Below are 14,662 nucleotides of genomic sequence, written 5' to 3'. Positions count from 1 at the left end.
AAATAATGCTCACCACTTTCATTTACTTTGTTTTTAAAAATTGTCTTACGAAATAATATACACAAATCTATAATTTATAAAATTAGGCAGTATACAACAAATTTTTAAAAACAAATCTTATCATGACAGTCTCAAATGCATCTAACCATTGTCAATGCAGATATGACTCTTTTTATGTTTACTGCACACTTCAAGTTCTCTTCCATAAAAATCCTTAGAATCTCCTCATACTCTCCAACCTTTCCTCTCATCTATATTTATAAGTCTGTTCTTTACCCTCAAATCGACACTAGGTAATTTTCAGAAAAATTTTCAGCAAACACATTCTTGAAATCTTAGTACTAGAGTTCACTAAATTACATGAAAATGATAACTAATTAAAACATTATGCAGCTAATACTATTTACCTAAGAAGCTGCTGTATGAGCTGAACCAGAGGCAAACACTGTTTGCCAGAAGATTCATAGATCCCTGTGTTAATAAGGTCTTTGTCCAACGGAGTCCTACTTCTATGGAATGTTGAGGCATTTGCTTCCTGTTCATCAATTTCTTTTTCCTTCTGGGCTTCTTTTTTGGCTTCAATATCCTGTAACTCATGAAACAGAAATTACTGACCAATGATCTCATTAGTAGGCATGAAGGAATGCTAGGCTGATCCCTGACTCCACTGTCCAGCTATCCCAGCCTCTGTGAGGAAATGCACACATTTGGTGACATTGGCACACACACCTCATCAGAAATCCCATTCGGTTGCTCAGTTTAAGTAAAATCTCCTAGAATTCCCATACATGTTGGTTCAAATGTAAATGGTAAAGCCACTCAGGGAAACTGTAAACACAGGCTCAACCTAGGACCCAGCAAAATTCACTCCAAAGTTTTTAACCAAGGGGAAAACATAGGTTCACTAAAGAACTTGTACTAGCGTGATTACAGAGGCTTTACATAATCAAAAACCAAAAACAATCAAATGTCCTTCAATAGAAGAATGAATAAGCCAACAGTAATGGAATATTTCTCAATAATAAAAACAAACACCAATACATGCAATGATATGGATGGATTTGAGGCAAAACAAAGAAGACGCAGAAGAGGAAAGAATCTACTATATGATTCTATTTCCTACTATAAGGTTCTATTTATGTGACATTCAGAACAGACAGAATTCATCTTAGTTTAGGTGCAGGGAGTGTCCTAACTGCAAGTGTAAATGGGCAAAGATCTTTCTGAGTGATGAAAATGATCTATGTGATGAAGGGGTATCTGTCAATTTCACTAAAACAGACCCAAGTGGGAGCACTTTTTCATACTTAAATAATGGTTTATTTGTTTTCAATTAGAAGAAAGATAAGAATTTTATGTTAAGAAAATACCTAAATGTGACTAAAAATTTTGTGTTTTACTATCTCCAACAATTCTGCAATAGGTCATGATTTCTATACTTGTGAGTAAAGTAGTGTCAACCCCAGCTCACTACCAGGTAAAATTGCCCTGTTAGCTACCATGCATTCCAAGAGCTGTACCTGGATTTCTGCAGTAATTGCTGCATTTAAGGCTGACTCTAATCCTCCATCAGCCATCAAGCTGCCCACAAGCAGATCAATCATGAATCGACGACCTGGACTTATATTCACTTCATTGCCTGAAACTAGAAAAGGAAATTGTTTTCTCTGCCACTTTAAGTAAAATCCCCTTCTAAACCCCTATCTGAACTCCCCTAGCCCTCCCTATTCCTCACCCAAGCCCACCCCTTGCCCAGGCACACCTGCACAGGGCAGGAGAGCAGAGAGCGCCCGGGCCCGCTCCTCAGCTGTGGGCAGTAGCACAGACCAGCCACTCTGCAGCACAGCCTGGGCAGCTGACTGCACGGTGCTCAGCACACCCGCACTGCTTGCCAGGGTCACCACAGTCTGCTTCAGGCTGTTCAAAAGGACACTGCCCAGACCTAAACCAAGGAATTCCGGATCAACCTGGTGACTAATGGCAGCATGCAACTGAAAGGAGAGAAACAATTTTTACTTAGAATGCTTAAAAGGAACAGATTTCAAAATCTTATTATATACCAAATAAAACCCAATCTAAAGTATTATTTAAATAAACAAAATTAATTTTTCAATACAGGCTGGGTATCCCTTAACCAAAACGCTTAGGACCTGAAGTATTTTAGACCTGGGTGTTTTCAATTGTAGAATATTTACATATTTACATGAGATGTATTGAGGATGGGACCTGAATCTAAATATAAAAATTGAAAATTAGGTTTCATATATATCTTATACACATAATCTGAAAGTAATCTTTACAATATTTTTAATGCTTATGAATAAAACAAAGTTTGCACACAATGAAGTTTCCACTTATGGCATCATGTTGACACTCGAAAAATTTCAAATTCTGGCGTATACTGGACTTTGAATTTTCAGTTTTGGGATATTCAACCTTAATATGGTTTGGTGTTTTTTTTTTTAAGTTTATGAGAAAATTGCACATTTTCCCCTTTAGACTTTTTTTTTTTTTTTTAATCTTATTTTTTTTTGGTGGGGTTCTTTTTTTTTTGTCTTTTTTGGAACTGGGGGTCGAACCCAGGGCTTTGCGAATGCAAGGCAGACGCTTTGCCACTGAGCTACATCCCAGCCCGACTTTTTTTTTTTTAAGAGAATCTTTTTTTTGGTAGATGGACACAAAACAATGCCTTTATTTTTTTATGTGGTGCTGAGAATCGAACCTAGGTCCCGCCTGTGCTAGGCGAGCACTCTACTGCTGAGCCACAATCCCAGCCCCTTAATATGTATTTTTATAAACTGAAATAAAAAGATTTTGCCCACGACCTAATATAATGGAACAGAACACCTGATAATCAGAACTCTGAAGGTAGAAAGGGTGAGTTTAGGTTTAATGCATCCTTACCAATGAAGAAAGGAAGATAAGTTAATTTTTGTAGGCTTGTTTTTTTAAGCTTTAACCATTTTCACTATGAAGAAGTGAAGGCACTGATGTAAGGCATTTCATAAGAATAAATTTTTTAAACCAGCTATGCATACATACATAGAAAAACTCAAAAAATCAGCAGAGAATAAACAAATAAACTGACAAAACTCAGATAACCTAAAAACCAAATCCTATTAAATTAACTTAAGAGAGGTTGAAGTAAATATATTTTTTTCAGACTTTCTGCCTCATATATCCTGATGAAAAAACTATGAATCTCAGCAAAACGGAAATGAGTAGAATCTAGTGGGGAGGGAATGCAAGCAAAAAATGAGAAAATAAATTAGTTATTTAAAAAAAAGACTACATATCTGTGTAATTATAGCCTCCTAAAAATGATAATCAGAGGGAAGTTAAAAAATAAATATAGCATTTAACCAATCCTAAGAAGTATCTTTTTTTGTTGTTGTTGTTTGAACATCTGTAAAATCAGAATGGGTCTTGCAAATTGCAATTGGAAACAATTCTTTCAGAGGCACAAAAAACTAACACTATGCCTTGGACCTAACAGAACAGTTTATGAGAAAATTGCACATTTTCCCCTTTAGACTTTTTTTTTTTAAGAGAGAGAGAATCTTTTTTTTTTTTTTTTTTGGTAGATGGACACAAAACAATGCCTTTATTTTTTTATGTGGTGCTGAGAATCGAACCTAGGTCCCGCCTGTGCTAGGCAAGCACTCTACTGCTGAGCCACAATCCCAGGCCCTTAATATGTATTTTTATAAACTGAAATAAAAAGATTTTGCCCACAACCTAATATAATGGAACAGAACACCTGATAATCAGAACTCTGAAGGTAGAAAGGGTGAGTTTAGGTTTAATGCATCCTTACCAATGAAGGAAGGAAGGTAAGTTGATTTTTGTAGCTTTTTTTTTTAAGCTTTAAGCATTTTCACTATGAAGAAGTGAAGGCACTGCTGCAGAGAACTGAGCTTGCTGCACAGGGCTTCCACAGTCCAGAGGAGAGATGGCTAGCACTAGTCTCTCAGCTAGGAACCTACTCTCTCTCTCAACCACCTTCTACCACCAGTCATTTCTCCATCTACAACAACAGTAAATTCAAGACTATCCCCCACCAACAAATGCCAAGAAGTTGATGGTAGCAGAAATAACACAATCCATACACACTCTTACCTGCATGCAAAGACTGACTTCCAGGATAAACATAAAATGACCAGATCAAATTTTAACATTACTCCATCATAATTACTTCTAAAATGCTTTAAAAGTTTCATGAGCAGTTCACCTAGAGAGCTAAAACCAATGCTCTTCAATATGCACAAACGTTCTTATGAATTCCTGAGATACTTATAAAAGAAGCAGAGGCACCTGAAGTCGTAGAAGATTCAGTGTTGCAACAGCCATGCACTCTTTTTCTTGTGGTGGGGGCCAGTCAGAAGTTCCATCCATCCCTTCACTCACTTGCCGCAGCAGGAGATCCAGTTGCTCAAAAGTCATAGAGCAGATGTCCACCACAAAGGGAACACGGAGGCCAATGGACCATTCAGAACATGATGACCAGGCAAAGCTCTATGAAAGAGACAAAAGAACTTAAGATGAATCTACTGGTCTGTCCTATAGTAAAGATTTATCACTGTACATATAAAGATGCCTTAAATGGGGGCCGGGGGCCAGGGCTGTAGCTCAGTGACAGAGTACTTGCCTAGCATGTGTGAGGCTCTGGGTTCAAATCTCAGCACCACATAAAAATAAATAAATAAAGGTCTTGTGCCCATCTATAACTAAAAATGTTTTTAAATTATAATCTACTCATCTAACTGCCAAATGGATTTGTCCTTTCATTGTCGGTTAGCTCACATATTATCAGTTTCCAGTTTCCTCTCCCATTTCACTAACCCTATCTCATTTTGCCATATCAAAAAAAAAAGGTTTCTAAAAATCTTTTCACTCTCAAAGTTAGTAGTATACACTAGTAGATGGCAATGAGGCCCTCAATCCCCTTAAAATGGTACAACAGTAGCTCTAAGAAGATAATGAAATGTTAGGTACATATATACTACCCTCCTAGTGAGAGAGAAAACAAATAATTGTCAAAGATCTAGAAGAACTGAGTAATTCCACCAATGCTATCAATGAACTGGATCTAACTGAAATTTATAGAGCATTTCACCCCACAAAAACAAAATACATACACTTCTTAAGCAAACACAGAATTTATCCTGAGACATAAAACAAATTTTAAAAAATTTAAGAGAACTAAAATCATATAGTTGATTCAATCAAACCAGAATTGAACTAGAAATTGATAATAAAATGATAATATGATAAGCTCCAAACACTTTAAAATTAAAACACACAGAGCCAATTTGTCAAAAAACAATTATCAAGAGAAATTAGAAAATATTTTGAAATGAACAAATATAAAAGCATATCAAAATTTGTAGGTGCAGTGAAAGCACTATGTAGAGGAAAATAAAATAATGGTACAAAATAAGAAGGGCCTAAAATCCACAATCTAGGATTCCATTTTAAGTTACGAAAAAAAGAAGAAGAAGTGGTGAACCCAATACAAGCTAATGTGAAAAACAAAAAGAGCAGAAAACAATGAAATTAACCACCCCCCCCCCAAAAAAAGGTGGGGGAGTGAATGGATGAAACTACAAAAATAGAAAAGATCAACAAAATTAAAAAACCTTAAAAACTGACAAAGAAAGAGAAAAGATACAAATTACTAGTATCAGAAATTTAAAAAGAGAAAGAGATATCACTGCAGGCCCTGCAGACTTCAAAAGGTTAGTTAAAAAAAAGAAAAATTCTAAGGAAAACTTTTTGTACTAAAATTGGACAACCTAAATGAAATGGAACAATTCCTGAGTGCCACACACTATGAAAATCACCCAAGAACAAATATCTAATCAGGTATTGTGCTTGCACACCTGTAATCCCAGTGACTAAGGAGGTTGAGGCAGGAAATTTGCAAGTTCAAGGCCAACCTCATCAATTTAGTGAGACCCTACATCAAAACAGAAAATAAAAGGACTGGTGGTAGAGCACCCTTGGGTTCAATTCCCAGTACCTCAAAAATAAATCAATGAATGAATAAATAAATGATTTACTTCCTTTAAAAATAATGAGTAGGCTGGGGTTGTGGCTCAGCGCTTGCCTAGCACATACGAGGCCCTAGGTTCAATCCTCAGCACCACAACTAAAAAATAAATATTAAAAACATAACAATAATAATGAGCAAGTGAGGTCTATCCCAGTTATACAAGGATGGTTAATACTTGAAAAGTAGTATATTCCACTATATAAACAGATTAAAAGAGAGAAAACTATTATTTGAGAAGAAAAGGCATTTGGCAAATTTCAATGTCCTTTCAGGATTTTTGAAAACGTCCAAAAAACAAAATAGGAATTAAAGGAAACTGCTTTAATCTGATAGGGCATCCATCAAAAAAGAAAAGAAAAAGAAAAAGAAAGGAAAGGAAAGGAAGCGTGAGCCACACCACAGTTAACCTCATAGCTAACACTGAAAGGCTGAATACTTTTCTTCTATGATCAGAAGTAAGACAAGGATGCCCACTCTTGTCTCTTCTACTTACCATCACATAGAATTTCTGGCCAGTGCAACAAAATCAGGAAAAGATATAAAAAGCATAGACTAAAAGAAAGAAAACTGTTTCTATATGAAGATAGCATAATTATCTGAGAAAAAAAAATCCAAGGAAACTACAATAAAGCTCACAGAACTAATTTGTGGCTTTGTACATCTGCAGAACATTAGGACCATGCAAAAAGTTATCAATGGTATTTCTATACACTAACAATGAACAACTGGAAAACAAAATTGTACAAAATACCAAACCAAACTATATACTCAGTACCTGGGCAGGCCCACAGGCAATTCCAACTATGTGCTTGGTATCCAGTCCTGGCAGTGCAGCAGGTTCCGGCTTGGTCACACGCAAGGTGTCAAAGTGCTGGCACTGGTCATTGCTCCCCCAGCTATGCACTTCACTGTCTTCTGTCAGAGCAAGGCAATGGGTGGAGCCTGCAGCCACATCAATCACCTTCTTCCCTATGAGGAAAGAGGGAGACAGTTGCAGCTTCAAACCTGTAGCTTCTGGTGCAAAAAAGATATCTGAACCCAGCTTTTGAGATCAGAAGGCACTTATAATTAACTTCTTCAGGATAATTTCTTTTGTTTTTAACATTTTTTTAAATATTTATTTATTTTACTTGTATACAATATCTTTGTTTTATTTATTTATTTTTTATGTGGTGCTGAGGATCAAACCCAGGGCCTCGCATACTCACTCTACCACTGAGTCACAACCCCAGCCCCAAGATAATTTCTTAGTATTAAGCATAATTCATTTGCTTTGAGTATGTTATAAAAGCTTTGGGGACTGGAGTTGTAGCTCAGTGGTAGAGCGCTTGCTTAACACATGGGAGGCAATGGTTTTAATCCTGAGCACCACATAAAAATAAATAAATAAAATAAAGGTATTGTGTCAATCTACAACTAAAAATATATATTCTTTTAAAAAAAACAACATAGCTTCTGTTATTTTTTTCAGCCTTAAATTTTTGGGATCCCTAGCCTACAAAGAAACTAATGCTAGGGTATGAAAAAGATCTATTGATTTTTTTTTTCTCCTTACTCAGATTTTCATTAAGAAAGAGACTACTGTGTTTTTGTTTTGTTTTGTTTTGTTTTTTAATGATATGAAGTAATTTACTGAGGAACCCAGTGAACAAATTTAGAATGAAAATTCAAAACTTCACATCCTTAATTTTATGAGATTCATGTTAAATATAGTATAAAGACTGCTTCAGTAATTAATTAGGAAGATCACAGGATTGAGTATGATCCCTTGTCCCTTTGCATTGTTCAAGAATTTTGGTGGATTAGACAATATACTTAAGAGTGTCACTTCACAGGAAGCTTTTATGAAAACTACTTCTGTGGCCTCTTTTCATCCAACTCTTGTAAGAGACTTCTTGATGGGAAGAATTTGGTTTTTAAACACTCCCTGGCTACTAAACATTCTCACAAATTCTGACAAGTAATTACATAAGCGAAACAAGTATCTTTAGTTAATCATTAGATCACATTCTCCAATTCCATATATAACTATGCAAAGCACACTATTCAATGGGGAAGTATTCTTAAAAGGATATCTATTTTTCCCTCAAAGTCATAAGATATAAATATTTTAAAACATTTTTGCTATTTAAATACTGTTAAAGGATATTTTTCTTTGTGAGTAAATCTAACATGACCAAAACAAGAAGGGCTTCTGAGAAATGTCAACATATATTTCAGCTGAGAAACTACTACAGTAAGAACGATTCCATCTAAAGAGACCACCACAAGTTAACATCAAAAAAAAAAAAAAAAAAAAAAGTTTTACCAACAATAATTTAAATACTCTCATAGTAAATTATTTCTCTATCTAATAAATGAACTGAGGAAGATATTTTACTAAAACAAGAGGCAAAGGAAATTCCAATATAGTTCCCTAATATACAATGAATTATATTACTCTACAACGTATCTCAGAACCTTGAAAAATAATAAATACCTTATGAACACATAAGACTCCTAATGATCAACATATTAAGATGCTTTACAATAAAACTAATGAAGAAAAGAACTAGCAAGTCTAATGTCCAACTTTCAAACTCCCTAATAAAGAAGCAAAAACATAAAAAAGAATGAATTAGTGCAGGGATCTATCAAAAACTCCAGTCCTCCAGCAAATGCAGCCTATGGCCTCTTTTTGTGAATAAACTTGGGTGGAAACAGTCACACCCAATAACTTAAAATACCTAAAATCTGACCCTTTAAGAAAAAGGCTGCTCACCCCTTAACTGGAGCAAATACTACAGGACCCACCTGATGATCCACCACTCACTGAACTCATGCCTTTTCCATGTTTACTTTTCAATTCACCACTACTGCACCAGCTCTCCATTACTATGGAGATTGCTTACCGCCACCAAGGCAAGTGGTGTAGGAGTATTCCCCTTTTAAAAAAATCCTTTCTAAAATCCAATCACCATGGTTTCCATAGTCACCCACTTCCTCCAGCATACAATCTCTTATAAGAGTGGCTTAGTAGCACTCAAGAGTCTTCCTACAGGGGCTGGAGTTGTAGCTCAGCAGGAGAAGGCTTGCCTAGCACGTGTGAGGCACTGGGTTTGATTCTCAGCACCAGATATAAGTAAGTAAATAAAATAAAGCTCTATCAACAGCTAAAAAATATTTTTTAAAAAAGGAACCTTCTGGGCTAGAGTTGTGGCTCAGTGGTAGAGTGCTTGCCTAGTAGGTGTGAGGCACTGGATTTGATTCTCAGCACCACATAAAAATAAATAAATAGTAATGCAAAAATAAATAAATAAATTTTTAAAAAAACTAATCCTAAAAAAAATTATATTGGGTACCATATATGTATACAAACACAATTTTTGTGAATTAAAGGATTCCTAGAAAGAAAAAAATAAATAAAAATAAATATAAATATAAATAAATAGAGGTATTGTGTTCATCTACAACTAAAAAAAAAAAGTCTTCCTTCAGATGTTTCCATCCTTTCTGCCCACATTGGCAGATCACTGAAGAGATACCTGCTCTCATACTTATCCATCTGGGCTCCCACCTATTCCCTCTAACTCCAATGCACACTGGACACCTGTGCAACAAAGCATGCAAGATATATGCATCAATGACAAGTTAAATCAGACCACCTGAGGTACATCCAAGCCAACCTCCCACTGTGGCCCCACAACACAACATGTATCCATGGTCTCAGTGGAATCTATAGTTAAGAACATCTGACTTTGCCAAGACAGAAGTCACCCTCACTGAGTTCACTGCACTGAAAAAGGGGTGCTTACCAATAAAAAAAAAAAAAAAAAAAAAAAAAAAACTCTCCAATAAAATGAGTGGGTTTCAAATTGAATTTGGGAAAACAAGTCTATAATTTAATGTATACAAATCACTTTTCAATTACTACCTACGCTTATCAAGATATTAGTAAAAGTTTCTAATGATAGTCCATTCATGGAATGTCAGGTTAATAAATCTAAAAAGACTTTAAAAGATTATCAAGAAAACTTCCTCAAAGAGTTTTAGAAGTATATATCTGTACTTACCTTGCAGGCCTTCCAACAGTTTGGGATAACGAACATGTTCCTCTGTTCCATGTCCAAGTCTCTGATTGTCACCCTTCCCCCAGGAATAAACTTGGCCATCTTTTGTCAAAGCAATTGAAAACTGACTTCCACAGCGGACTTTGACAACATCCAAGTCTTGAAGCTTTTCAATCAGCTTTGGTGTTTTGCAGCCATCACTACCACCTCTGCCCAATTTCCCATAATCACCATCTCCCCAAGACCATACTTGCCCTAGAAAATACAAATGTATTTAGGTTAAAATAACTGTACATTTCTATGGAAGTTTTTTAATGACTGAAAATAACATAGCACACACAAATCTACATCAACAATGTATGTAGTTATATTAACCTGGGGTTTACTGATCAAATGAAATCTAATTTTTACTTCACGTTAATATAGAAGAAAACTTTTAAAAAGGAAAGCTGGGTTGCTTTATTTAATTAAATAAAAAACAAAGTCCTGACACTTACTAGTTTGATACTACTTCAACAAAATGCTGAACACAGAACAAAAGCTCTATTGTTTGCAGAAAACACTGAAACTGAGGCCCACAGCACTCTGCTACAGTTCACTGACCACTGTACAGTGTATCTGCATGCTTCTGTTCCCACCACACTGACCACAGTTCAATTGTTGCATTATATTTGTTTCTAACAGCATTTGTCAGTACAAATATTATATAATTTGATTAAACATTACTACAGCGCTAAAATATAATTGCAAAAAAAGTGAATTTCTTTAATTATGAAAAATAAACTGAATACTTTGCAAAACCTCAACACAGTGAATTGATAAAAACAAAACAAAAAAAAAGGCTTTTTTATTAAATCAGGCAGAGGTAAAAAAGAAGAAAATCAGAAGGAAGAAATCAGAAAGAAAATATCAGATTGCTCCATAAATGGTTAAATTCCCCATTCTATTTCAAATAAACTATACCTAAGATCAACAAATATTTTCTGAAATATTGGTAAGCATTTTTAGCCTTTATGGATGGTAGTCTTTGTCACAATGACCCAATTGTGCCATTGTCACAGGAAAGCAGTTGCAGGCAACACATAATTTGGCTATGTTCCAAAACAACTCTATTTGCAAAAACAGGCCAACCCTTGATCTAAACTGAAAACAGCAGATGGTAAACTATTAGATGGCCATGAAAGAAACTCAGCAGATGTACACACAAAATTGCAGAGTACATACACTTTTATACACATTGGCTAAAATTCTGCTGTTTATGCAGCCCACCTGGCAATTCCCCACTTTCACCAATGTTTTTTGGTGAAGCCATCCTCAGACCAGACCGCACAGGGCAGGATGCTTCTACTGTACTAGTCTCTCAAAATATGGTGTAGACCAGGACATTTCCTTAAAAGATTTGCATTAAAGAAATATCAGAGTGAGATAGATAAATCCACAAGTCCTATTCATGGCAATTTATTCAACATCAACATTATAATCATGAAGTTTTCTTAACACAGCAATTTTACACAAAGAATACCAATATCCTAACATAGCTACATAAGAAAATATTTCCTAGCTGCACATGGTGGCCCAAGCCTGTAGTTTCAGATATGTAGGAAGCTGAGGCAGGAAAACTGCTTGAGCCCAGAAGTGCAAGGCCAGTCTGGGCAACATACCTAAAACCTATTTCAAATAAATAAATAAATATTTCCTGGTCAGAAGTTTTGTAAAGTATTACTCACTCGACAATGGACATTTAAAAACAACAATGAAATATCAAATCAAAAGCTTCATGCCAGAAAGAACCTTTCAGATGACAGATGAGATCATCCTTCTCTAGGACTTAACAGTAGCAAAAGTAAGATGATTGCACTGTTGTTCCATCAACAGTAGTAGGACCTATGTGGATATGAAATTGCCTAAAATAATCTTTGATCATTCACCAAAGAAATTCCCAGAAGTCAATTCTCAATGTGTGGTTCCAACTCTGTAGGAAAGAGCAGTCTGAGAGATTCCCCAGCTGATTCTAACAGACATATTCCCCAATGATAATTGAAGACAGACTGACATAATATTGACAGACAGATACAAATCTTAAAAAACAAAGTGATTCAAAACATCAAACCTGATAAATAGCCAGGCACGGTGGCTCAGGAGGCTGACGCAGGAGGATTGAGAGTTCAATGCCAGCCTCAGCAACTTAGCAAGGCCCTAAGCAACTCAGTGAGACCTGTCTCTAAATAAAATATTTTAAAAGGGCTGGGAATGTGGCTCAGTGGTTAAGCACCCTTGGGTTCAATCCCTGGTACCAAAAAATAGAAAATGAATACACTCTAACAAGCACAAAAGAATAATTAAAAACAAGGAAACAATGTGGTATCAGACTATACACTACACAAAGACTGAGCAGGATTTGCCACAAGGAATCAAGCATGGCTGAACATTAGAGAATATATTAACAGACACAATTAAGAAAATCAATTATTCCACTTAATTACGATTCTTAGTTAAAAATTAAAATACCCAAGGAAGAACAAGTGACCCCTAATGAACTGGCTGGCTTTGGATAAGCCAAAGTTCTAGAACTTCATGGGCTTCTTCACTGAGGCCACTGAGACTCACACCCATCTAAAGGTAAACAGGGCAAAACAGCTTTGTGAGGGTCACTCTACTCCAAATGTCCCTCCTCCAGGCAAGTAGCCATCAGCATCCTTGAGAATCTGCCCAGGGTAATATAAGCTCTACCTACCATTCTCAGTCACAGCCAGGGTTTGAGCATCCCCACTCCCACATGCAACATCAATGACCTTCAGTCCTTTAAGTCCAGCTACCAGCATTGGAATGGCCTCGTCTTCACTGGAACCTTCAAACAGATGTAAATGTGTTACTTAAGTTGTCTCAGATGAGGCAACCGTCTACCACTTGCTCATGTTCTCACAAAGGAGACATACCATGGCCCAGCCGGCCGTAGTTCCCACGACCCCAGGTGTACAACTCCCCCTCAGCAGTGATGGCCGCACTGTAAGTACTTCCACAAGCGATATGCACCACATGTTTCCCAGCCTGCTTTCCAGAGAAAGCAGAGATCACCTTAGGCTCCTCCAGAGGCCTGTGGGGAGGAACAGAACAAATATGAATTCCCTTCAAAGCACTTTTTAGTGTTAGCAAAGAAAGTTCACTATCAAGAACAGACTAAGGGGCAGGTTTGTGGCTCAGAGGTAGAGCGCTCGCCTAGCATGCGTGAGGCACTGGATTCGATCCCTGGCACAACATAAAAATAAACAGATAAAATAAAGATTTAAAAAAATTTAAAAAAAGAATAGACTATCAGCCAAAATGTTGAAGTATAAGTGTTCAGAAATTCTGCTGACCCCATGCAAAAGACAATGACTCAATAATAAATCTTCTACTCCTGGACAAATAAGTGAATATATTTAATTTTAAAATAAACTTAAATTTTGTATATTTCTAAGAAAAGAATAGACTATCAGGGTGTGGTTGCAGCTCAGGGGTAGAGCACTTGCCTAGCACATCTGAGGCACTGAGTTCAATTCTCAACACCACACATAAATAAATACAATAAAGGTCCATCGCCAGCTAAAAATACTAAAAAAAAAAAAAAGAACAGATTATCAAGCTAGGAATGGTAGCGCACACCTATGAGCCTATAATCCTAGTGGCTCACAAAAGTAAGGTGCTAAGCAACTCAGTGAGAACCTGTCTCTAAATAAAATACAAAATAAGACTGGGAATGTGGCTCAGTGGTCAAGAGCCTGAGTTCAATCCCTGGTATGCCACCCCCGCCCCCCGCAAAAAAAAAAAAAAGACTATCTCAAAAATTTAAAAATTTTAAACTTTTAAAAAAAAAAAAGAATAGATCACAGATCTTACAAATAACTAAGTAGAGAGAATTCAAACATTACATTGCCAACACTCTTGCTAAACTGGAACACAACACAAACTAAGGTATCAAGCAGAATATCAAAAACAGTGTCTATTAGTCTTTTACAGCTCGGTGCAGTGGGACACACTTGTAATCCCAGCTACTCAGGAGGCGGAGGCAGCAGGATCACAAGTTTGAAGACAGCCTCAGCAACTGAGCAAGACTCTGTCTCAAAATAAAATAAAAAGGGCTGAGGATGTACCTCAGTGGTAGAACACTTGCCTAGCATGTATGAAGTACTAAATTCAATCCCCAGTACCACAGAATAAATAAATAGATAAGGCTTGTACAATAAAATTCATGGAAGCTTTATTTACAACGTCTCAAACCATAGTCCTTCATCAGCAACAGATCATAATCAAAACAATACACCCAAGAACATGGCTGGATTTTAAAACATTGTGCTAAACTGGGCATGGTGGTGCACACCTGTAATCCCAGTAGCTTGGGAGGTTGAGGCAAGAGGATCAAGAGTTCAAAGTCAGGCTCAGCAAAAGTGAGGCGCTAATCAACTCAGTGAGACCCTGTCTCTAAATAAAATACAAAATAGGTCTCAGGATATGGCTCAATGGTCGAATGTCCCTGAGTTCAATCCCTAGTATCCCCCCTCCTGCCCCTCAAAAATAAAAA

The 14,662-nt window shown here is 36.4% G+C and overlaps 1 protein-coding gene across 4 annotated transcripts in view; it reads right to left on the bottom strand.

Annotated features, from left to right (window-relative positions):
- Positions 1 to 14,662, bottom strand: part of Herc2 (HECT and RLD domain containing E3 ubiquitin protein ligase 2) — a 188,495-nt gene that overhangs the window by 129,174 nt on the left and 44,659 nt on the right. For all 4 annotated transcript variants that reach the window (XM_076851266.2, XM_076851268.2, XM_076851267.2 and 1 more), the window contains exons 13-20: positions 13,041 to 13,198; positions 12,839 to 12,952; positions 10,108 to 10,359; positions 6,831 to 7,024; positions 4,315 to 4,515; positions 1,763 to 1,991; positions 1,521 to 1,645; positions 408 to 586 (exon numbers count right to left, since the gene is read on the bottom strand). In XM_076851266.2, the coding sequence (XP_076707381.2) occupies positions 408 to 586; positions 1,521 to 1,645; positions 1,763 to 1,991; positions 4,315 to 4,515; positions 6,831 to 7,024; positions 10,108 to 10,359; positions 12,839 to 12,952; positions 13,041 to 13,198 (1,452 nt within the window). The remainder of the gene's footprint in view (positions 1 to 407; positions 587 to 1,520; positions 1,646 to 1,762; positions 1,992 to 4,314; positions 4,516 to 6,830; positions 7,025 to 10,107; positions 10,360 to 12,838; positions 12,953 to 13,040; positions 13,199 to 14,662) is intronic.

The sequence above is a fragment of the Callospermophilus lateralis genome, chromosome 3 (assembly GCF_048772815.1).
Source record: "Callospermophilus lateralis isolate mCalLat2 chromosome 3, mCalLat2.hap1, whole genome shotgun sequence".
Lineage (NCBI taxonomy): Eukaryota > Metazoa > Chordata > Mammalia > Rodentia > Sciuridae > Callospermophilus > Callospermophilus lateralis.
The sequence above is the reverse complement of the archived record's forward strand: the minus strand, read 5'-3'. Positions and strand labels throughout refer to the sequence as shown.